This window comes from Thamnophis elegans, chromosome 12 (assembly GCF_009769535.1).
Source record: "Thamnophis elegans isolate rThaEle1 chromosome 12, rThaEle1.pri, whole genome shotgun sequence".
In the NCBI taxonomy this organism is placed as follows: Eukaryota; Metazoa; Chordata; class Lepidosauria; order Squamata; family Colubridae; genus Thamnophis; species Thamnophis elegans.
This window is the reverse complement of record NC_045552.1, coordinates 10,670,566-10,693,532: the sequence shown is the minus strand read 5'-3', so window position 1 is coordinate 10,693,532 and position 22,967 is coordinate 10,670,566. Positions and strand designations below refer to the sequence as shown.

Here is a 22,967-nt window from a genome sequence, read left to right as displayed (position 1 = left end):
ATCGTGATTTATGCTTGTTACACTTAAATAAGTGCTTTGGTGTTTCATGTAAACCTGATTCATGGAAACTGTGGAAGAAGTGCAGTGCTTGTAAGAGTTTTTGTTTTGCATTCTTGTCGGAGACTTGTATTTATGTTATTTTTGGGCTCGAAGCCAGTTTCAACTGAGAACTGATGAAGAAAGACTTCTTTTTAAGTTGCCTGCCTGCGTTTGTTAAGAGCCGTGAAGGGGGGGACAGAACAGGAATGTATTGTTTTTCATTCTTTAATAGAAGCCAAGGTCATCATTTCTCTCCGCAACAATACACCTGACCGGAAGAACCTGGGTGTGGATGCCAGTGTGGAAGAAGATTGGATCATGTGATGGATTGTGGGTATGGGGACAAGATCATGAACTTTTAACTGGGTGGAATTCTGATGTCATTTCCAGTATTGGGATTAACACAGATGTGCCTAAGATGTCTGCTTTATTAAATTGGAACTTTAAGGATAGTTTTGCCTTGGTCTCTGATTTAATTCTGCATGATACTTGGAATGCTGACACCAACTTTATGACATTTTGAAATGGAAACAATATCTTAGTTGTTTCTCCTTCACATTTACATCAGTTAAATCTCTGAATGAATTAGTGCCCAGTGTTACTGTAATATTTCGTGAGTGTTGTGTGCTGCACAAGCAAGCGGTTTTAAATATTAAACAAAAGGAAAGTTGCCATTTTAGGTCGAAACTGAGTGGGAGGAACATAGGAGAGGACAAAGCTTATGAGCGATTTGCAGTCAGCCCTGCAATTGCCTAAACTACTTTATGATTATCTAGTGTGGTGAGTAATGCTTCCCTACCAATCTTTGCTGGATGTAGAAGTGAGTATAACTTGGTTCGACTTCACTATGTCCGTAGGCTAAGCTTAAAAATGCAGTCGGGTAGTTTGTTCTCTGGCACATTCCAGCCATAATGATAACGGAGTTCGCATAAAACATTTAACTTCTTTACTGGATTATTTCATTTTCTGTATTTGCACAATATATTCAACCATAAACAAATGCATTCTTGGAGCTAAGGCGCATGATGTGGAGAGCAAAGAAGATAATCTTGACAGAGATATATGGAATTGTTAATCTACGGAAAAGGAGATGAAGTCCTGAGCAGGAAGATTATATTCTAAAGTATCTCAGGCAGACGTCTCTCTAATTCTCTGGAGTATAGGGAGGATGTAGAACAGAGTCAGGTTTGCAAGATTCTACTACTATAGCCATTCTCAATAATAGTGGTTTCAGCTTTCTTGTGATTTCCTGGTCTGATATACCTAGATCAGAGAAGATGAAACTCTGCGATATCAAGAATGCGGTTTTTCCTAAACAAGTATTTGACCATACGCTAGACAAAATGTTGGGCTTCCCTTGTGCTTTGCTGTAGTTTGTTACATCAGATCGCAAGTAAAGATGGAACAGTCTAGAATCAATTTTCAAGAAAATCTTCCGCCTCCCAGGACTTGAGTACTTCATCAAAATTATTTGTTCTCTCTCCACTGGCCAGCTTCAAGTCATCCAAATGGTCCTTGTTGAAGTTTCCACAGGCGGCACACAGCTTCCCTCTGAGGCTCTCCTTGGCTGCCATTGTCACCATCCCATCAGGATGGAGATAAACTTGCACTTCAGAATCATGGTCAATAACAATTTTATCTTCAATTTTCCTCATGGACACAGGGCTGTTCTCATATGGCAGCTTTATATTCTGACCGTTTACCTGGAAAACATGATTGAGGTAGGAAAACAGTTAGCAACCTGAAAACATCCCCGCATCAATTTTTAAATGTTTGTTTTCTTCCTTTGAATCTACTCAAATAGTCCTCAGCTTAATTACAAAATCTTTTGCAAGAGATCAGATGTCTTGCAGACAACAGCTGCGTAGAAAGAAAAAAAGATATTAGGTATCACCCCATTTTTTGCAAAAACATCTGCATACTTTTTTCATCAGGTGTCAACTCACTCATTTATACCTGCTCCTGACTATTATTGTCTAGATTTGGAAGGTAAGCAATGGAAACTTGGTTAGTAATTGAAAGGGGTTTCCTTGAGTTGGAAAAACATGAAACTTTGATTTGGGGTTTTACTGATTAGATTGATTAATCGTTATAGAAATGGCTAGTTTCTAATATTATGGAAACATAAAAAGTTGAGGTTTAATGCCGTATTCTACTGCAACAGAGGGAGTCGGAAGTCAATTTTTTTTCTCTCTCCCCTCCTCATTTTTCTTTCACCTTCTCCTCCCCACAGTCCTACTATTTGTTTTGTGTCTTTGTATTTTATTCTATAATAAAATGTTTCAACTGCCCCTTTACTGAAATATCAAAGAGCATTCCTGAACATGGCAGTGGCAAAATTTTCTGTATAACAGAGGAGTGTCCATTAATTCAACTAGAATCTAGCTTGACTCAAAGGAGACTATCTTTTATTCAGTTACTACTACCAAATTTAAAAGGGAACATTATTGTTTAAATATGTAAAGCTGATTAAGGGTAGAGTATGAATTGTCCCATCTGCATTCTCTAGCCAGAATTTATGAAGGACTCTTCTAGGGGTGGGGTGGAGATGGGGGGGAGAGACTTTGAAGAATGTATGTTGAAGGCTACTAAGTCTTCCATAACTTCTTGATTTGCTCTTGATTTTCACTTACCCAAAACCTTTCTCGGTTTTTTATCTGAATGAAGCCACCTCGAAAGTAAAAGAAGACAGATTTTCCAACAACCATCTCCTTCGTATACACTTTTCCAACGCTCACTAACAGCCTGAACCAGGAGGCAGAGTTCTGGTCACAAAGAGAAGCTATTTCGTAGACTCCACTGCAGGAATATCTCCCCGTGGCACCATTGAAAGAAGTGAAATGTGCTTGGGCAGTGAGTTGGCATTGAGTTTCCAGCGTCACGCAGCCATGCACTCCTTCCCGAAGGGCACAGGTCTCTCCAAGCTGGCAGCTGCTTTCGTTGCACTGGAGGTGGCCTGCTGACTGGCAGGTGCATTTTTTTGTGCAGCCTTTCGAGTAAATGTGCTCGCCAATCTGTTGAGCAAAGTCCCAGAGTCAGTTACAATAAGGAAAGAAAAGAATTCCCTCCCACCCTCCGTTCTTCCAATTTTTGAGTTTTGCCCCATTTTATGACATATTTTGTCACAGTTGTTAAGTGAATCACTGAAGTTGTTAAGTTAGTAATCTGGTTGTTAAGTGGATCTGGCTTGCCCATTGACTTGGCTTGTCAAAACGTTGCAAAAAGTGATTGTGTGACCTCAGGACACTGCAACCGTCATAAATATGAATCAGTTGCCAAACATCTGAGTCTTGATCACATGACCATGGGGATGGTGCAAAGGTCATAACTTTGACAGATAGAAATAAAGTCACTTTTTTCAGTGTCGTTGTAACTTTAAATGGTCACTAAATGAACTGTTGTAAGTCTATAGTCTGTCAGGAATCACTCCTAGGGAGGGAAGCAAGGAGGGAAGGAAGGAGGGAAGGAAGGCGAGAAGGAGAGAAGAAAGGAGGGAAGGAAGGAGGGAAGGAAGGAGAGAAGAAAGGAGGGAAGGAAGGAGGGAATGTAGGAGAGAAGGAAGGGGGAAGGAAGGAGGAAAGGAAGGGGGAAAGGAAGGAGAGAAGGAGAAAAGAAAGGAGGGAAGGAAGGAAGGAGGGAAGGAGGGAAGGGGAAGGAGGGAGAGAAGGAAGGGGAGTAGGAGAGAAGAAACGAGGGAAGGAAAGAGGGAGGGAGGGAAGAAGAAGTAGGACCGTTGTAAGATAAGATGGATCTATGGGATGATAAAAAAGCAATCTTCAAGTATATTGTCAACAGTAGGGGAACATTGTTAAAAAAAAAAAAGGAAATCACTCCTAGTCTCCATCCCATGAGAAATTGTCCCTTTCTGCTCTCAGCCACATCAAGGGAGAGAGAAATTACCTTGAGGTAGGCTCCGCGATAAGTGCAGCCACATTGCTTCATGGTTACACATTGAGATCCATCAAAGACATAGTCCTCATCACACTGACAGCCTTCAAAGCAGTTCTCTGAACACTGACTTGGACTAGACAAGGCGGCGCAGGTGGAATCACAAGTTCTGGTACATGGCTCATAGTGGCTGTGGGCCGGACAGGTGAGAGCTGTGCAAAGCAGAAGAAGCAAATAGATTAAAATGGCTAGGGAATTCCCAGAAGTGAAGTCCACATATCCTAAAATTGCCCAAGTTGAGAAACACTAAGGACTAGTGGGACCAACTAAGGACTAACAATCACATCTTCCAGGGGAGAAGAGTACAATCTAGAGAGGCATCTTGTCTTCCTGGAGCCTAAGAACCTAACCAAAACAATTAGGCCCACAAATTATTCCTCTTCCATCCTCCTTCACTTTGGCATGAATGACATAACAAAGAACCTGAGTAAAATATTGAGAGATTATAAGCATAGGCAATAAAGTTAAGGATTCATGGAACAAGTACCCGTTTTTTCAAAAATAAGACCCAGTCTTAATTTCCTTTGGGCTCCAAAATAAGAACCAAGGCAGGTCTGGGGCTGTTGAATAGTATCCAGCCCCACTCTAAGTAGTATGCATGATGTGTAATTTTAAAAATTGTATTTTTATTTTTATATATGTCCCTTTGTCTTGTCTGTAAGCCGCCCAGAGTCCCCAGGGAGTGGGCGGCATACAAATGTCAATAAACCTAAACCTGAACCTAAACTAGGTCTCACTTTGAGGGAAATGACTTCTTTCTTTGTCCATGTACTTGAAGAGTACATGGGAGGCCCACTTCTTCTGCTTCATCGTGGCAGGGCAGGAGGTCTTGCGGCCAGGACACCACAAGCAACCAGATGGAATGGGCAGCTGGGCAGTTGTGCAGATGCTTAAGAAGGCCTTGTTTTGGGGATAGGGCTTATATTGTGCACACAAGCAAAAACCATGGTAGGGCTTATTTTTGGGATAGGTGTTATTTTTGGGGAAACACAGTAATTGCCTAAACAACTCTGGAATCTCTTTGAATCAGGATGCATCCATGGTTGGTTAAGCACTAGAGGATGTTAGGATTTAAATGGTTGTGAACTGGATAGACTCAGCCATGAATAAGAATAGTAAGGCAAGGCACAGGAAGATAGACGAAGACATTTGAGGCTGAGAGTTGGCTATTTATGGAAAGTAACTTCCTACAAACTTACGGCAGAAGGAAGAGCTTCTCCAGGCTCTAATGTTGCCACCAGATGCCTGGCAAGCAGCTACATAGGCTTGAAGACTTCGACAAAGGGACTCTTGAACCTCATTGCTTGTGCAGGCCTCATTCAAACAGTGTTCAAAATATTCTACAGGGTCCACCAGTGAATGGCAGCCTATGAATGGACCTGTCTTGGATGGGATCATTCCACAGAAGTTCTCAGCTTCATATTTTGTTTTCTGGGCTTCGTTGCAGACTGGACATCTGTCCCCACAGCCATCAGAACAAATTACACCATTCACTGGAACCTTCCAAGAAGCCACAAATTCTTCCACATTTTCAGTGAGTTTTCCATTAGGTAGCATGAAGTCATCCTTTGGATCCCCATTGAAGTTTCCAGCTAGGCCACACATACGATCTACGTAAGTACTGGGCACAGAAACCTCAATATATGAAGAAGTAGCATATAGGACTGTGAGGCCAAAGCTGGTAGAGATAATGATGGTGTTCCCTTCTTGGGTGATCCAGAATTTCCCATCAGCTGCATTCATTGGCAGGGTATACAACTGTCCATCCACCTGTACCAACAAAGAATAAAAATTGGGGATAGGTTTCTGGTTTTACATGCATAGAATTTAATGCTCATTTCACATTGCTTTTGCATTAGGAAAATCATCAGAAATAGAAAGCATGCATTTAACTCCCAAATCTCCCTCCCCCTTTTTTTGAAATCCTGAGTCTTCTGAGATTAAGAAGCAATGTCACTGCTGAATGTAAAACTGAGTTTTTCTGCTTGATTGTGCTGCATTAAACCCCTAATAAATTTAATGCACCTGTTTTATTCAAAGAAAAAGACAGAGATTTCTGCTTCCAGTCATTTGGGAACCATCCCTGCAATATTTCCATGTTATCTGCAGTTATACAAAGACCAAATAAAATGTCTGTGTGGGGGTGTAGCCCCTATTCTTCAAAAAGTTTGCTGGCTCTAGGATTCAAAGCCTTTTCCCCAAATATGATAATAAAAACCCATAAAATAAACTTCCTAGTGATAAGCTCTTTCACCTACCGTAGCCTGCCACTTTAGTCCCCTCTGAAGGGTGATTGTGGAACCATGAATTAAGAGCTTCAGATTCCGGATTAGAATTAAAGGACCATCACCAAGCTTCTCATTCTCTACCCACAGAGTGAAATTCTGGAGCTGAGGATTGTGCTGGCAGACTTGAGCTATGGTGTAAGTACAGGAGCCGTAGAGTTCAAAATGCCTTCCATCAAAGGAAATTAAATGAGGGTCACCCAATACAATGGCCTTTCCATAGCCTAAGGGATGGCAGCCTTGAACGCCCTTTACAATCTTGCAAACCTCATTTTCTCCACAAGAGAACTTTTGACATTCTATGGTTGCGTTATCCTTGCAGATGCACTTTTTCTCACAGGAAGTGGTGGGATAAAACTCTTCTCCTAGTTTGTAGTATCGGCCTTGGTCAAAACAGCCACAGTTTGCTTTTGAAACACACTGATCCCCACTGCGGATAAATCCAGAGTCACAAAAACATCCTTCCAGGCATGGAACATCACACTTCTGCGGTGAGATGAGGCTCTTGCATGTGGCTGGACAACCACTACCACAGAGCTCATAGTGGGTGTTAGGTGGGCAAGACATACCTGAAGAACAGAATAAAGAGAATATTTCTTATCAAATTATCACAAAGAAGAGGGGTTAACCTGTTTTCCAAAGCACTAGAAGGCAAGATAGCAAACAATGGATTGAAACTATTCAAGGAGAGAATCAATGTAGAACTAAGGAGAAATTTTCTAACAGTGAGAACAATTAATCAGTGGAACGGCCTGCCTTCAGTAGTTGTAGATGCTCCAGCACTGGAGGTTTTTAAGAAGAGACTAGACAGCTACTTGTCTAGAATATTATAGGGTGTTGTGTTTGTGCAAAGGGTTGGACTAGAAGAATCCAATGTCCCTTCCAACACTCTTATTCTTCATCCTTGCATTCTCAAATGTGGTTAAACTACACATCCATTGGCGATGCTGGCTTGAAATTCCAGCTTTTACAACACTGAGGCAGTGTGACCTCTTCCCATGAAATATTTTATTCAGAAAATGTACACACTAGGAAAAGTCAGCCAAAAGTAGGTACCTATGAAGAGGAGTATGCAGGAAAATGTCTGTGAATATTAAAGCAAATGTATTCCTCGGAATGAATTTGTTGAAAGGGTAGAGCCAAAGGGAAAGAGAAACTTTTATTGGACAAGACAAGGTATTTTATGTTGATAGAGTGGTTCTGATACTAGCCATTTAATACTTCTGTATAAGGGTTGAATCTAAACTAAAGTTGTTCCACCTATGTCCCATTAATTTGCTATAGGAAATCAATATTTATTACAACCACAGTAACTATAGTTGCATCCATTTTTTAAAAAATCCTTAAGGCATTGAACTGAAGCAATAAATCCATGAACAACAGGTCAGAGTTCAAGATACTGTATATTACAGAATTATTATTACAGTAATTACAGAAAAAAATAGGGTGGGAGGATTAATATTGGGTTTAAACTGTTAAATATAAATGTTTTCTGTTCTGTAAAATTGCATACAGGTTTCATGGTTAATTCACAACCACTCTGATGCTTAATATATTTGGGGGAAGGATTGCTCTTATTTTAATATTTCTTTCCTATTTCTAATTCAGGCTGGTGATTTCAGTTTATCACAGATCGTAGATCCGCAGACCATTGGAACATTACCTTGCTGAACTTGCCACCATTTCAGACGTGTCGAGCTTCAAACACATCTGGGGGGCACCAAGTTGAGAAAGGCTACTGTGATATAAATGGGGCTCTTCATCAAATGACTCTCCCATTTCTATTACTGGATTTAGGCTCTCTTTCATCTCTTATGCTGACCAAACTTTGAATGCAGGAGAGAAGACTTACTGCAGAAGGATGGTGATCTCCACTCCTCAACTTGGATGCCTTGAGCTTGACATGCTGTCACGTAGGAGCTGATAGCAATACAGAGGGCCTCATGGTGACCTTGATATGCGCAGGTATCATAGACACAATCATCAAGATAGGACTGAGGATCAATGGCATCATGGCATTGCCTGAAAGGCCCACTCTTTCTTGTAAGAATCCCACAGTAGGATGGACCTTGGTAGGTTTGTTTATCAGCATCACTGCACACTGGGCAATTTTTGGTGCATCCAGAAGAGCAGCCAGGAATATCTTTCACCTTCCAGCTGTTTGCAAATTGAATTTCATCCTCTGCTTGGGTTCCATCTTTCATGAGAAAGTCATCAGTTTTATCTTCATTGGCATTACCACATAGGCCACAGAGTGCATTGGCATAAGAGTCGGGAACGATGACCCTGGCATAGCTGTACCAGTTAAAGCTGACACGCAGATCAAAGTCTGTCTTGATGAAGCCGTGAACTCCACTCTGGTAGATGCTCAGTTTATTTTCATAGGAGAAGGGCAGTTCCACAAAGATGCCATTGACCTGAATTAAAATATAGAAAAAAAAATAGTCAAGGCACTAAGAATTATTTCAAATTAAAGAATAGATTTGGTCTTACTAGATTTCAGACTCATCATCTCCTCTATTCCACTCCATGGGCTATTTGACAAATAAGCAAAGTAAGAAATCTATCACTATTTAATAACAATAAATTTAGACATAGAAAAAAAAACCAAATGGAAAAGATGTAATTTAAATTTGGCCCTAGAAGATGAAACAATATAACAAATAAAATAAGTTGTAAAAATTACACAAAACAATTAAAACACTAGCTTGATAACTAAAATAATTTAGTAATAATTTAGCAGATATTCCTCCCTTATTTTCTTACTATATATATATATATATATAGTATCACCTCCCTAAACCAGAAGCCAGCAATCTTTTTAGACTGAGTTTTTGGGGTTGTTCCATGAAAGCATATGCAATTTTGCTTTTCTCATGAAAATTCTTGTGTGAGACTAATAAGTCTTGAAAAGGATTTCGTGGGAAATCCATTTATATTGGGGGCATTAAATTAAGCATGATAACATTTTGGCCTGTGCAAGTCCCATATATCTGACCCCTTAAATCTGCAACTATAATCCCATCCTGGTTTGAATCGTAGCTAAACCTCCATACAAGAACTAAGAAACATTGAGAACTTTACATCTATGAAGCTCTTATGCCTGAGAACCTGAAACTTGCAATGACCCTTTTTTTTGTTTATTAATAGGACATTTGAACACCCCCTTGGATTAGTTTACATACCTGGATCTTTTTGGGAAACTCTTGGCTCATACTGATGGTAAAGTTGTAGATTTCCAGGGTCACCACTTTGGTGAAGGACACTGCCTTCTTGCCTCGGTGGTTATTCTCCACGGTGACCAAAAACGGGGTCAGAGAAGGATCCTGGGAGCAGAGCCCGGCCATTTGGTAAATGCAGGTTCCCATGAAATCGTATTTCTTCCCATCAAAGGTTGTATAGTGAGGGTCTCCGGTTCCTGTGCAGGTCTTGTAACTGACAGCATGGCATCCCCGGACACCATTGACCACGCTGCATTTTCTCTTGCCCTTGCAAGAAGACTTTCGGCATACAGCCTTGCCTAATTTGGCATCACACTTGCAATGACTCTGGCAGTCTTCATCTCCCCAGAACTCTTCCCCTGCCTTATAGGTCACGCCTTGGTAAATGCAATTGCAGGTGTCTACCGGAACGCACTTCTCACCGCTGCGGACAAAGCCTTCGTCACACTGGCAGATTTGCGCACAGGTGTTGTTACAGGTGCTGGGAGCAGAACGGTCAGAGCAGGTGGCTGGACAGGCATTTCCACAGGCTTCATAGTGGCTGTTCTCAGGGCAGGATATTGGGACTATTTTACAAAACCATGGTTAAAACAAGATTAGTGACTATTGACATGCACTTCATTACTGAGAAAACACCCCGTGTGTCTAATGCAAAAGAAGAAAAAGATTCATATTGGTTCTGGATAATCAAAGGAGCAGCAGGCTTTCCTTGTGGGATTTTGAAAGAGAAGGCAAAAGAAAGTCATTTTAAAGCTTTGGGAAGAGAGGAAAGCATCTTTATTCAGGAAACTCTGCATTGTGGGAGGAGAGTTGTGTTAGTTTATGAGAGGGAAAAAAATCAGAAGGAACCTATTTTATTAAAAGGCAGAAGCCTTTGTGAGCTGCACACCCTTCATCAGATGCAAAGAGCCACAAAAGCCAACACCTTGTAATAAAATTGGTTGGTTGGATAAGATGCTACTCAGCTTAATTACTGAAAAATGATGAATAAGCAGTGGAAAAGTAATACAGGAATGGGTGGAAGGAAGAAAAATACTTTTACACTCAATGTTTCTTAACCTTGGCAGTTTGAAGATGTGTGGACTTCAACTCCCAGAATCCCCCAGCAAGCCAAGTCCACACATCTTCAAACCGCCAAAGTTGAGAAACATTGTCTTACCCACATAGCAAGAGGAGAAAAAGTTAGTACTTTCCATTTACTCCCCTATCTCTTATTTGCCAGTTAATAAAACATTATTTACAGAGTACAGGGAACCATGGAAGAAAAAAACAAGCCTAACATGTAACATTTCTTTTTTCTATTCCTAAAGTTTTAGACGTATTCCTTCATACTTTATGTTTGGGTGGATTGGTAGGGAAATAATGAAACCATGGATCATTTGGACTTTGGCTTACGACTTTGTTTCTACCGTTAGATTCTGTTATATTGTTGGATTTGGTTTTTTATTTTATTTCTGTTTTGGAAGCAACTCAGTGATTAGAGCAGCATTTAAGTCAAAATAAGCAAATATTCAAATTCAAGAGAAATGCAAATCAATTTCACATTTAATCTTGCTTATAAACATTTGATTTATTGTCAGTTTATTTTTCAGTGAAATGTCCGGACTTGCAGTCCGAGCAAGTCAAAATTTACTCCCATGTACATTTCATGAGATTTAATCATGGAAAGAGGATCCATACCATACAGGAAAAAGAAATCTTGCCCACAATGAATGCATTTGTAAGCAAAATGGGATGACCATATTATCTGCAATCTGCATCGATGTTGATGCTGTTTGGTTTTGGGCTCTGCTGTTTTACAAGGATCTCGCTTGCTTTATATTTCGTGCTGCATCATCTCCCCTTCTGGATCTCTTATTTACATCACTCTTTTGTCTCCCCCCTCTGAGCTTCACTTACTTGCATCTTAGTGCTTTTGCTCAGACGAAATTTCCACTGACTCCCTTAGCCAAGGTTACCCACACCAAAATATGCTCTGGATGACAAAGAATGCAATCCTGCTATTTTCAAAGTACACATTTCATGTTATATATAATGGAGGGATACACCTTTACATCTTGCAATCTGTCATGCCAAGTTTCTCAGCAAATGGCAATACTAAGATGAACGGATAAAGGAGATGTAGGAAGGGGGAGAAAGTGAAAGAGAGAGAGAGCAAGAGAGTGTTTGTATTACTTTCAGCCACCGTTCTGAACTAGCTGACTGAGGAATTCTGGGAGTTGAAGTCCACACTGTCTTGGGCTATAGTCCTCAAGCTACAACTGTCTTTCACCGAGGATACTTAGCCAGTGAACATAAAGGAATGAATACTTACCCTTAACACAGGTCAGGACTCCTTCTTGAAGGCGGCAGGTTTCATCAGCAGCACAAGAATGAGCCTCACATAGGAGTCCTTTACCAGGGACACAAGTACATTTTTCCTGGCAGGTATTCAGCAGAACAGTCTCATGGGGCTGGTAGGAAGAAACAGAGATTTTCAGAATTACAATATAGACATATATAGACTTTGGGATATAAATTTTATTTAATTATATTATTTATGTGAATTTATTGAATGGCATGGTGGCCTAGAGGTGGAGTTCTTGCCTCACAGTCAGGAGGCTCTGAGTTCAATTCTAGGTGGCAGCAGATATTCCTCCCTTATTTTCTTATTATTATTTTCTTTGAGTTCTTTTAGCTTTTAAAAAGGTGACGTTTTTGCGAAATGTCATAACAGAAAAAAAATGTGTCTGATTTTCTAATTTCCCAATAAATTCCTTTAGATGCTGTCAATTTAGAAGAAATATTCAGGGAAATAATCACCAGTAGCTACGTATATGAAGAAAATAATACTTTAGATACTTCTTCAGAATTTGACATAACCATTTCTGGTTTTAAGCTACTCTGAATGCTTTAAAACCTCAGCCATATAACATAATACTGAAAATACTTCTTTTTCTGAAAGAACAAACTGAACTTGTGAACAGACTGTTTTTTTTAGTTCATCACTAAGAAAAATCAGAAAATTGAGCATGAAAAACCATAGGTTTTCACATACATGCACATATATCTCTTGTGTAGGATGAATGTAGCCTGAATGTAGTCCTCGACTTAAAACCATTTGCTTAGTGATTATTCAAACATACAACAGCATTAGAAAAAAAGGGACTCCAGACCTGTTTTCAAACTTATGACCGTTGCAGCATATTCATAATTGCGGCATCCCCATGGTCACATGATCAAAATTTCTGCCCTTAACAACTGGTATAAAAGAAGCATTCTCCCTTGATTATCATTTGTAACCTTCCCAGCTGGCAGCTGACAAAGAAAGTCAATGGGGGAAGCCAAATTTTCCTAGTGATGCCATGCTTCACTTAACCAATGTGGCGAAACAGGTTGCAAAATAGGCACAAGTCCCATAACAACTGTCATCACTGAGCAGCAGAAATTGTGTTTGTAAGGTGAAGACTATCTATATATTTGCTAACCTTATAGTCGTGTCCATCTTGGGAACAGCCACAGGTTTCCACAGAAACACAGGAAAGGCCATCAAAGAAGAAACCAGCATCGCACTGGCATCCTTTTGCACAGGTGTCCGGGCATGGATCAGGGTTATTGATTTTGGCACAACTAGTGGGGCACAGGTTGGCACAGACCCGGTAGTGGCTATTGACTGGGCAGCTTGGAACTACATTGGAAAAATAAATATTGATACTGTACATATTAGTTGACATTTCTTGGGTGTTACTCAAGGCAGAGGAAAGTGGAATGAAGTGGACGTAGCTACCCATTGAATGTACTGCTCAGATGCGCCATAGGATTCCCTTTAAGGATCTGAGACACACTTTATATTTTTATTATGAAGTGTTTTTTTACACTGAGATTTCAATATCAGTTTTCAATGTCAGCAGACATGAGCTTTGTCCAGCCTTAGGAGCAGCTCTGGACCTATGAGCTGAACTGGCTTTAAAAGCTGAGTTGATTTATGGTTGGAAACAACCTCACACTTTCCAATCAGTCATTCCAGTTATCAGCAAGAAACCCCACATAGTGTAATGTACTTCATATGAATGGCAAGAGGAGAGTCTTTAGTGATTTATCTCATGCACTTTTTTAGTAGACTAAAAGTTAAAGAATTTTCATTACTTCAGGAACTGGGGGGAATGGGATCAGAGTATTCAGGTGAAGCAATGGTCCCTGCCTTCTCACAATAGCCAGAGAGAAGGGGTGGAATGGGTGAGAGGGATCTTTGAGAAGAGAAACTTGCAGGCGGAATTATAGACCCCAAAGTGATCCCTGATAAAGATGAACAACCTGTGTGTCCATTCAAATCTAATAACAATGTAAATATCTTCATCAATTCATGAAGATACTTACCCGAAGAACAAAGAGCAGCAGTGCCGTAGCCATCATTGTGAACAACTCCAAAGACAAAAAGTCCAAATGAAGAGTTTTCGTGTTCCACTGACAGGGCACGATCTGTTATCTCCACATCTTCTTCAGCCCATGAATATTTGGTCCCTGGGATCTGTGTCCACCGGATCGTCCTGCCTTCCATTGTGATCCTACCAGATTCTGAGGATTTGGCTATAATCATGGCATGATTTGTGAAGTTCTTCATTCCATAAATGCGGTATGAATTGCAATAGCATGTTATGGCAGGGATGTTCATGAGGAATGGGTCATAGGAATGGACTCCTCTTTCGGCACCAGTGAAAAAAAACACAACTTGGATTCTAGCATCAGCAGAGATAAAAAGTGGTTGAGAGGCCGGGATCTCAAGTTGAACCACTTCTCCAGCCACCAGAGTACGAGATTCGTTCTTGGAGCTGGATTGATATTTGAGTAAAGTGTTCTCTGCAGAAACAATATACGCAATATCAAATTTTGTCTGGAAAGAAAGAGGAGGGACGATGAAGGTGGTTCCCCAGCTCTGAATTGGCAGGAGCTGCTCAACAACATGATCACAGGACGTGAACTTTTTAGCACAGATATGTCCACTCAAGACAGCCACAGGTTTAGTCGATTCGATCCTGGTGCCTGATAAATCTTCTGTGCTTTGCAGCTGAATTGCTTCAAAGGCCTTGAGGTCAGTCATCAAGATGGACCCAGGGCCATAAACCTTGCTTTTGTATGTCACAGTGCCTTTCAGGTGGATGGTCACTTTTGTGAGAACCTCATGGGCTATGATAGCAAATTCTTTTGCGCTATTTCCTATGGGAGTGACCACATAATATAACTGTCCCAGCTGGTGGATGGGATAGGTGATTGTTCCCCCACTTGTAGCAAGCACGTAGTTGTAGGAGATGACAGAAATGTCTTGGTCAGCTTCGATCAGCACCGCCTTATTAAATTTGTTGCTCCCCACCATTTCTAAGGATTGTGGTAATGGAATGGAAATGACTTCTCCTTCATTTATGGTTTTGTGCAGTATTGTATTGTTTGTTGACACCGTAATATTTGTCACAAAATTATATCCAGAGATGTACAGCTCAAGCTTTTGAGTAGCTTGCCCAGACTTGTGATTTTGCATGAAGGCAGTAACAAAACTCTTTCCCCGGGAACTTAAATGACAAGTTCCTGAAAAAAAAAAGAAGAAGAAGGTCTTGTAGGAGTGGATAGATCCCACTTTTGTATTAAATTAGGATACTTTCCTCTTTCGATTTGGCTCTGTTAAACTTACCAATTCTATGTGGCCACCTCAGATGACTGACTGATCCTAACAACTTGAGGATGATAGATAAAGACTGATCATAAAGATTTGGCTGAAGTAAAGCTTAATCATAATTACCACATGAGCATAGCCTATTTTGGGAAACTGGTATAATAAAAACGGTTTGCTTTTGCGGGACAATTTATTAAGTCTTTCACTCATCCACTGCTCTAAAGCATCCTGGTGGTTCTTTAAAGGAGCAAGTATTATTTTAAAAAAATACATTTTTGGTCTGAATGGACTGCATAGTTGGACAGCAGTTTTTCTGAGTTCTCACAAGGAAGAAGTAAACTTCAGATCCCTCTTCACAATGCTGTGCTTTCTAAATGGATCAACAAATTTAAACCTGGATTATTATTTTTTTAATAAAATTCTGGATAGAAAATGAGGGCCACTCGATATAAAATTTGTAATCCATACTGTGTCTGTGCGTGTGTGCGCACGCGTGCATGCGTATGTATGTATGCATGTATGTATGTATGTATGTATGTATGTATGTATGTATGTATGTATGTGATGCAGTGGTTCAGTGGCTAATACGCTGAGCTTGTCGATCAGAACGTTTGACAGTTTGGCAGTTTGAATCCCGAGTGCCGCGTAACAGAGTGAGCTCCCATTACTTGTCCCAGCTTCTGCAACCTAGCAGTTCGAAAGCATATAAAAATGCAAGTAGAAAAATAGGAACCACTGTGAGGGAAGGTAACAGAGTTCTGTACACCTTCAGCATTTAGTCATGCAGGCCACATGACCACAGAGAGACATCTTTTGACAGTGCTTTGAAACAGAGATGAGCACCGCCCCCCAAAGTCAAGAACAACTAGAACATATGTCCTTTTCATGTATGTATGTACGTATGTATGTATGTATGTAAGTAAGTAAGTAAGTAAGTAAGTAAGTAAGTAATTAATTAAAAGCCTTAACTAAAAGCATTTTATTTAGGAAACTAGGACTGTCCAAATTATTTGCTACATTGTAAAAAAAGTACTTTTGTATTTTTGCTGTTCCCAAACTTCAACTAAAAAGTAAGCTGCTGAAACTTGGAAAAGCTCTGAAATGTATATTTACCTAATATACCTATTCTGACATTTTTCCTTGCAAATGTTTTTTTTACTTTTATTCAGAATATAATTTTTTTAAAAAATCCTTATGTTTACATGTTACTGGATGTCTAATTTCTCATGATGTAACTGGACAGACGACTTTTCATAATTCAATCAACTTTTACTTTGAAGTATCTTTCCTGTGCAAACCATAAAAAGAAATGTAAATCTATGTTCTAGGTTCTCTCTTTTATTATTATTATTATTATTATACAATTGTATCACAGCGGCCAGTTGTTTCGCCGGATTTGGCATTGGTTACTAGTCGGGCCCCACCCAGGGGCCTAGGACGTTGTAACGTATTTTCGTAATATGCGTGAAGATCCAAGCAGTGCGGCTTTTTGCATTTGACTGATGGTGATTTTGTCAATTTTTAACTGTTTTAAATGTAATTCCAGTGCTTTTGGTATAGCACCCAGTGTGCCAATTACCACTGGAATTATCACTGCTGGTTTGTGCCATAGTCGTTGAATTTTGATTTTTAAGTCCTGGTATCTTGCAATTTTTTCATGTTCCTTCTCGGCGACCTTGCTATCACCTGGTATTGCGATGTCTATGATTGTGACCTTATTTTTCTCAACCAGTGTGATGTCTGGTGTATTATGCGCCAGTATTTTGTCGGTTTGTATACGGAAATCCCACAAGATCTTGACCATCTGATTTTCGGTGACTTTTTCAGGCTGATGTTCCCACCAGTTTGTTGCTGTTTTAATATTATAATTTTTGCACAAATTCCAATGGATCATTTGTGCTACTGAATTGTGCCGCAATTTATAATCAGTCTGCGCGATTTTTTTACCTTATGAAACTGTTGATCACATACTCAGCTGCTGTAAAAAAATCGTCCAGACTGATTATAAATTGCGGCACAATTCAGTAGCACAAATGATCCATTGGAATTTGTACAAAAATTATAATAATAAAACAGCAACAAACTGGTGGGAACATAAGCCTGAAAAAGTCAATGAAAATCAGTTGGTCAAGATCTTGTGAGATTTTCGCATACAAACAGACAAAATACTGGGGCATAATACACCAGACATCACACTGGTTGAGAAAAATAAGGTTACAATCATAGACATCGCAATACCAGGTAATAGCAGGGTTGACAAGAAGGAATATGAAAAAATCACGAAATACCAGGACTTAAAAATAGAAATTCAACGATTATGGCACAAACCAGCAGTGGTAATTGGCCCACTAGGTGCTATTCCAAAAGCACTGGAATTACATTTAAAACAGTTAAAAATTGACAAAATCACCATTAGTCAAATGCAAAAAGCCGCACTGCTTGGATCTGCACGCATATTAAGAAAAAAATACGTTACGACGTCCTAGGCCCCTGGGTGGAGCCCGACTAGTAACCAATGCCAAATCCGGCGAAACAACTGGCCGCTGTGATACAATTGTATAATAATAATAGTCCAAAATTATGAATTAAATGGTCTTCCTGTCTCGGTATTTAATTGAGGTCCATAACACCGAGGAAGGAACCCAGAGCCAACATTTGGCCATCAAAAAGAACCACAGCAAATAGTTTCCCAATAGATAAGAAGGGGTTGTAATTTTTCCTGATCAAGTGCATTTAAATGCTTGAGGACTTATGGCAAACCTGTCAAAAAATTGAAAAATGTCGAACTTGAGACTGCAGTGTCAAAATGCCTCCCTCAAACAAAAGAGACAATTTCCCACCCCACCCCGACCCCCATCTCAATTATCCAGGTCATGGTTGTCCCAAATGTGTGTTCCAAAGGCAACTGGACTTAATTTTTTTCCTTGAAAACATTTCACTTCTCATCCAAGAAGCTTCTTCCGTTCTTCTGAACGTGGCGGAATAGAAAGATTTATGGTGTTTGTAGTTATCTGGATGTTAAATTTTCAAGGAGAAAAAAAAAACCCAAGAATGTTGGCTTTTTAAAAGCACCTTTGGCTCTAGTACCCCTCAAAAAAGGCTGCCTTAGGGAACAGCGCAATTTTCCACGCTGCTTAGGGCTCCCCAGGAGCTTACCTGAGGGGAAAGGTGAGCACATTGTTTACCTTTAGGTGGTGTTTTCTCTCTTTGGAGAGGCCTCTGCGGCCTAACAGAACCTGCTCCAGGACTCACCAGGCCTTCATTCTCGAAGTGGCTTTGCCGAAGGCTCTGCAGCCCCAGAGACTCTGGAGACCCCGTGAGAGCACCCTCCATTCTCACATGTCCTCCACAGCCTCTAAAACCCCAGCGACAAAGGGGCATGCTTTGGAGAAGAGATGTTGGAGGTTGGTGAACTGCGTGTCACCCAAAATGTCACTATGTGTCACTTTTGACACATGTGGGAATCCCCCCTCCTAGAAGAATGAGATATTTTGTGAAGTATTTAAAAAAGGCAGAATATTTCATTTCCCTAAATGAGAAATAGAGAAACATGCACTTAAAAGTGCTGGCTTCCTTGGGTTTTTCCCCATCTTGTTTAACAAACACAATGAATCGTAGATCCTGCCTTCCTTGGGGTTTTAGTCCTGTCTTGAATGGATTACCAAATCTGCATTTTTAAAAAGGTGGCCTCCTCAGTTTCCGGGGGGTGGGTGGGAAGACTGAGTCTCCTTTCTGGATTTTAAGAGGACATTTCTCTATTTCTCATTTAGGGAAATATAATATTCTGCCTTCCCCCATCAGATGTTCACCATCACTGTGCTCGAGGGAGAGTAACTTTAAAACCATCTTGAGGAGAAATAGTTCCAAGCTCAGCATTCCCTCCATATGCGGGCAAATACAAAGACACCCCAAAATTCCTTCCATGCATTTGAAATAACAGAAATATACATCAAACAGTCCAGTTTACTCACCACAGATTTGGGCCAAACCTGCCAAAAGGAGCAGAAGTCTTCTCAGTGCCATACCTACAAAAGGAGAAGAGATTAAGGATTTTTTTTCTCCCTGCACCGACACATCCTGCACCCCCAGATCCACTGGGGAAACAAAGCCCAGCTGTCACCATGCAGACATCATCATAACTGGCATGAAATTAAAAGGAGAAATGATGATAATGAGTTTGTCAAACCATGATTGACAGCCAGTTTGATGTAGCAGTAAAAGGCACCAGGCCAGGAAACAGGAGGCTGGGAAAAGGCCTGAGGAGACGGGAGTGCAACCAGTACATTGTTCCGGGGCCCATGGAGCCCAAAGGGGGTCCATGAAGGAAAATTTGTTTTTAAATCTTTACAAAGCCAAATTTTTTAAAAGAAAAACAATGTTGGATAGATACTTCATACTCTATACTCTGTGTGCACAGCAAAACCACCTTGCAGCCTTGTTTGACATAACCTTTATTGAATGAATTGCTTATGTATTTTGTTTCATTATTGTTTATATACTAATGTGCATTTATTGTTTTTATTATCTTTTACAGAAGTCCCTGTTCCTCTTTTTAATATATTTGCAAGTATGTTTGAATAAACGTACAATTATGACATTACTGATTTTTGTGCCCATGTGTAGGAGGTTGTGTGTGTGTGGGGGGGGGGGCTATTAGTCTTTTTCCAGCCCTTCATAATCCCCTCGGTGGCCCTGGCTGGGAGTTATAACTCTATATTAGTCCTGAAGCAGTTGGTGACAATCCACTCATCAGGAGTCACGGGTAAATTGAAGATATCGCTCCCAAGTATAACTATTATTAATGATGATGGTTGGGGGCACATTATGCAATGATCCACCTCTCTGGAGGAGCCTGGGTTGCTGGGGAAGATGGAAGGGAAAAGGATGACCAGCAGCAAAGTGCATAATCTCAGTTATACTGACGATGGGACACCCGTGAAAGACCAGAGAAAATCAAAATGGTCATTAAGAAATGGCACCAATTTGATGGCAGATCAATAATCAGTCAGTGATATTTAAAGGAACTCAAAAAATATTCTTTTTTGAATATTTGGTTCAATATGATGACACTGGTATCAATGGGAGGGCAACACAAGGGAGGCTAGAAGTTTCTAGAAGGAAAAAGGGTTACATATAGTATGTTATTAGGCGCCTCCTTGAGGGTGTTAGGCAAATCAATCCAGGGATTAAAAAGCCTGCCAAAAGATAAGGTAGCTGGTGAGGTAAATTTAACCAGCCAATCAGAAATGCCGATGTAATATATGAACTGCATACAATACCTGTTTTGAGGAGATTTGGTGCACTTGTTTTAAGGCATTAGTTCTGAGCAGAAATGTTTTTTTTGAAATGTTCCCGCCCATCTTTGTGTGATTATTTGGTATAACTAACACTAGATGAAATGCATGACCCAACTTTGGTCAGAGCCAATAAATATATGCAAATGCCTCAGTGTTGCAGCTTTAGTTAAGGAACTAGTCCTCATGAGGCTTTTGAGAGAATCTGAATCTGAGTAAGGCTGGATGAAGTAAGGAAAAATTGCTCTCTAGACTCTACTCCTGCCTGCATTAAGCTGACAAAATGCCCCCTTTAATCTATGAGCAAATATGTGTAGGACTGTGCTTTAAGGCCAAATAAGTAAAACCCAGGGGTATATTTGATATGTAAGAAAATGTAGCAGGTGCTCTCAAAAAATAGCTGTTTTGATGAGTGCATGGGCATCCTTGACAATTGGACTTTTCATCAAAATATGTTATGACATCATAGCCCTCATGGATGCTTATACATGGATGTTATTGGGCTCAAAATGCTTTTTTTAAAATAAAAACAAATCAGCTTAAATAGCGTAAATAGCAAAGTTGGAAAGTAATTCCCAAACTGCATACAGTATTGAATTTTCAGATCCAGTATTCATTCTGGGGTTATAAAACAGCTAGTATCTAATTCAAATTTGTGCTTCGGTTTCAAGAGATAAATCAATTCAATATGTACGTCAGGCATGCACAAAAGTCCATGAAATTTTTGAACTCAGTTGAGTGCATTTGATTTGATCTGAAGCATTGAATTGATCCAGCAATTTGGTTCATCTATTTAAATCAAAGGGCCAATTTGGTTGCATTACCTTCAAACAGAAGCTTCACATAGCTGTAATATTGATTGATCTCATGAATGAAAATCACATGTTAAGAGAAAAACACACACTGAACTCAACCCCCAACATTTGCACAAGAACCCATGCAAGCACACACCCACAAAAATTTTAAAAACCTAGAAAAAAAACAGCGCATTACAAAGCAAACAAATCTGTTGAATGACACACATTGATGCTAATGGAAGCAGTTCAAAGAAGCAGATGTAGAAGTTTATATACTACAGGAAAAATACCTACCATATACCCTTCTTCATTGTTAGGATTCCCACCAGCCCACAACTTTAAAATTCAAAATATGACTCTAGACTAGTCTATATTTCTTAGACTGACAGCATTGTTAAAAGTGGAAAGAAATGAGTTCTTCTTTATGCTTCGACAAAGTTTACTTATGTCATCAACTTGTCTTCAAATCCTTTGGAATAGAATTTTCCATTTTCTAAAACCTGAACTGATCAGATTCAGTGCTCCATCCTTTCCTATATAGATACTTTAATAGATGCATAGGTGAAAAACTTGGAGCAGAACCTCATTTGATAAGGTGAAGAGTTCTGCTGTTCTTCATTGCCAATATTTTTTTTCTAAAATTCTAGATTCAAAGAGGAACTGTTTAAAATTGCAAAATGATAAGGGGAAAAACCTGAAGCTTAATTGAGATAACTCAAGTACCATTTCTTGTTTAGTTTGCTGGAGCAGTTTAGAAGTCACTTAATGCTCAATGTAAAAAAATCTTGCTTACCTTCAACCGAAGAAATGAGCCTTGGTCTGACAGAGAAAGAAGAGAAGGGAAAATTCTTCTCCTTCTATTTTTATCAGTGTTCCTTCTCCTTTTTATAGATTCAGAGATAAAGACAATGAATTTCTGTGGAATTATCAGTCATACCCCAAGGACTGGGGTTATTACTTGGAAAAATAAAGGGGAAGCCCTAACCATGACACACTGCCTGATTTGTTTGGCAATCCAATTACAAATTTGAGTGAACCCACTTAGCACTTTCTTTCCCAACTATGTGATCAGAAATAAAAATGCTAGTAATCTAAGAGGCAACTTTGCAAAAGAGAGTTGGATCATTCAACCACCTGAACCATGATAGATAACCATTAGTTAATGAGATTTGAGTTTGAGTTTTTTGAGTTTTATTGAACACTTATAGGCTGCCCTTTTCCCTGAGGGGACTCAGGGCGGCTTACAATAATGAGGGAGGGGAGTGCAAGACAAGACATAAAAGAAAATGTGAGTAAAAAATAATTAACAATAAAAGCACAACATTCACTCAGCATTCGGGTGGGGAGAGAGTAAAGTCCTATCCCCAGGCCTGACGGGATAGCCAGATCTTGAGTGCCGTGCGGAAGGCCTGGACTGTGGTGAGGGTGGGGATCTCCACGGGGAGGTTGTTCCATAGCGTCAGAGCTGCAACTGAGAAGGCTCTCCTCCGCGTAGTCGCCAGTCGGCACTGACTGGCGGATGGAATTCGGAGGAGGCCTACCCTGTGCGATCTGATGGGACGCAGGGAGGTAATTGGCAGAAGGCGGTCTCTCAAATAGCCAGATCCACTACCATGGAGCGCTTTATGGATGGTAAGTAGGACCTTGAAGTGCACCCGGAGATCAACAGGTAGCCAGCGCAGCTCACGGAGGATCGGTGTTATATGGGCGAACCGCGGTGCGCCCACGATCACTCGCGC

At 40.1% G+C, this 22,967-nt stretch overlaps 1 protein-coding gene across 1 annotated transcript; it reads right to left on the bottom strand.

Annotated features, from left to right (window-relative positions):
• Positions 1-970: 970 nt before the first annotated feature.
• LOC116515209 (IgGFc-binding protein-like) lies at positions 971-22,071 on the bottom strand. Its single transcript, XM_032227116.1, has 12 exons — positions 22,022-22,071; positions 19,109-19,162; positions 13,850-15,052; positions 12,961-13,160; positions 11,808-11,946; positions 9,458-10,059; positions 8,125-8,689; positions 6,246-6,841; positions 5,187-5,757; positions 3,940-4,139; positions 2,673-3,053; positions 971-1,742 (listed from the first exon to the last, which is right to left on the bottom strand). The coding sequence occupies exons 2-12, from the start codon at positions 19,158-19,160 to the stop codon at positions 1,455-1,457; spliced, it is 4,797 nt and encodes a 1,598-aa protein (XP_032083007.1). The 5' UTR covers positions 19,161-19,162; positions 22,022-22,071; the 3' UTR covers positions 971-1,454.
• Between the last annotated feature and the right edge of the window lie 896 nt (positions 22,072-22,967).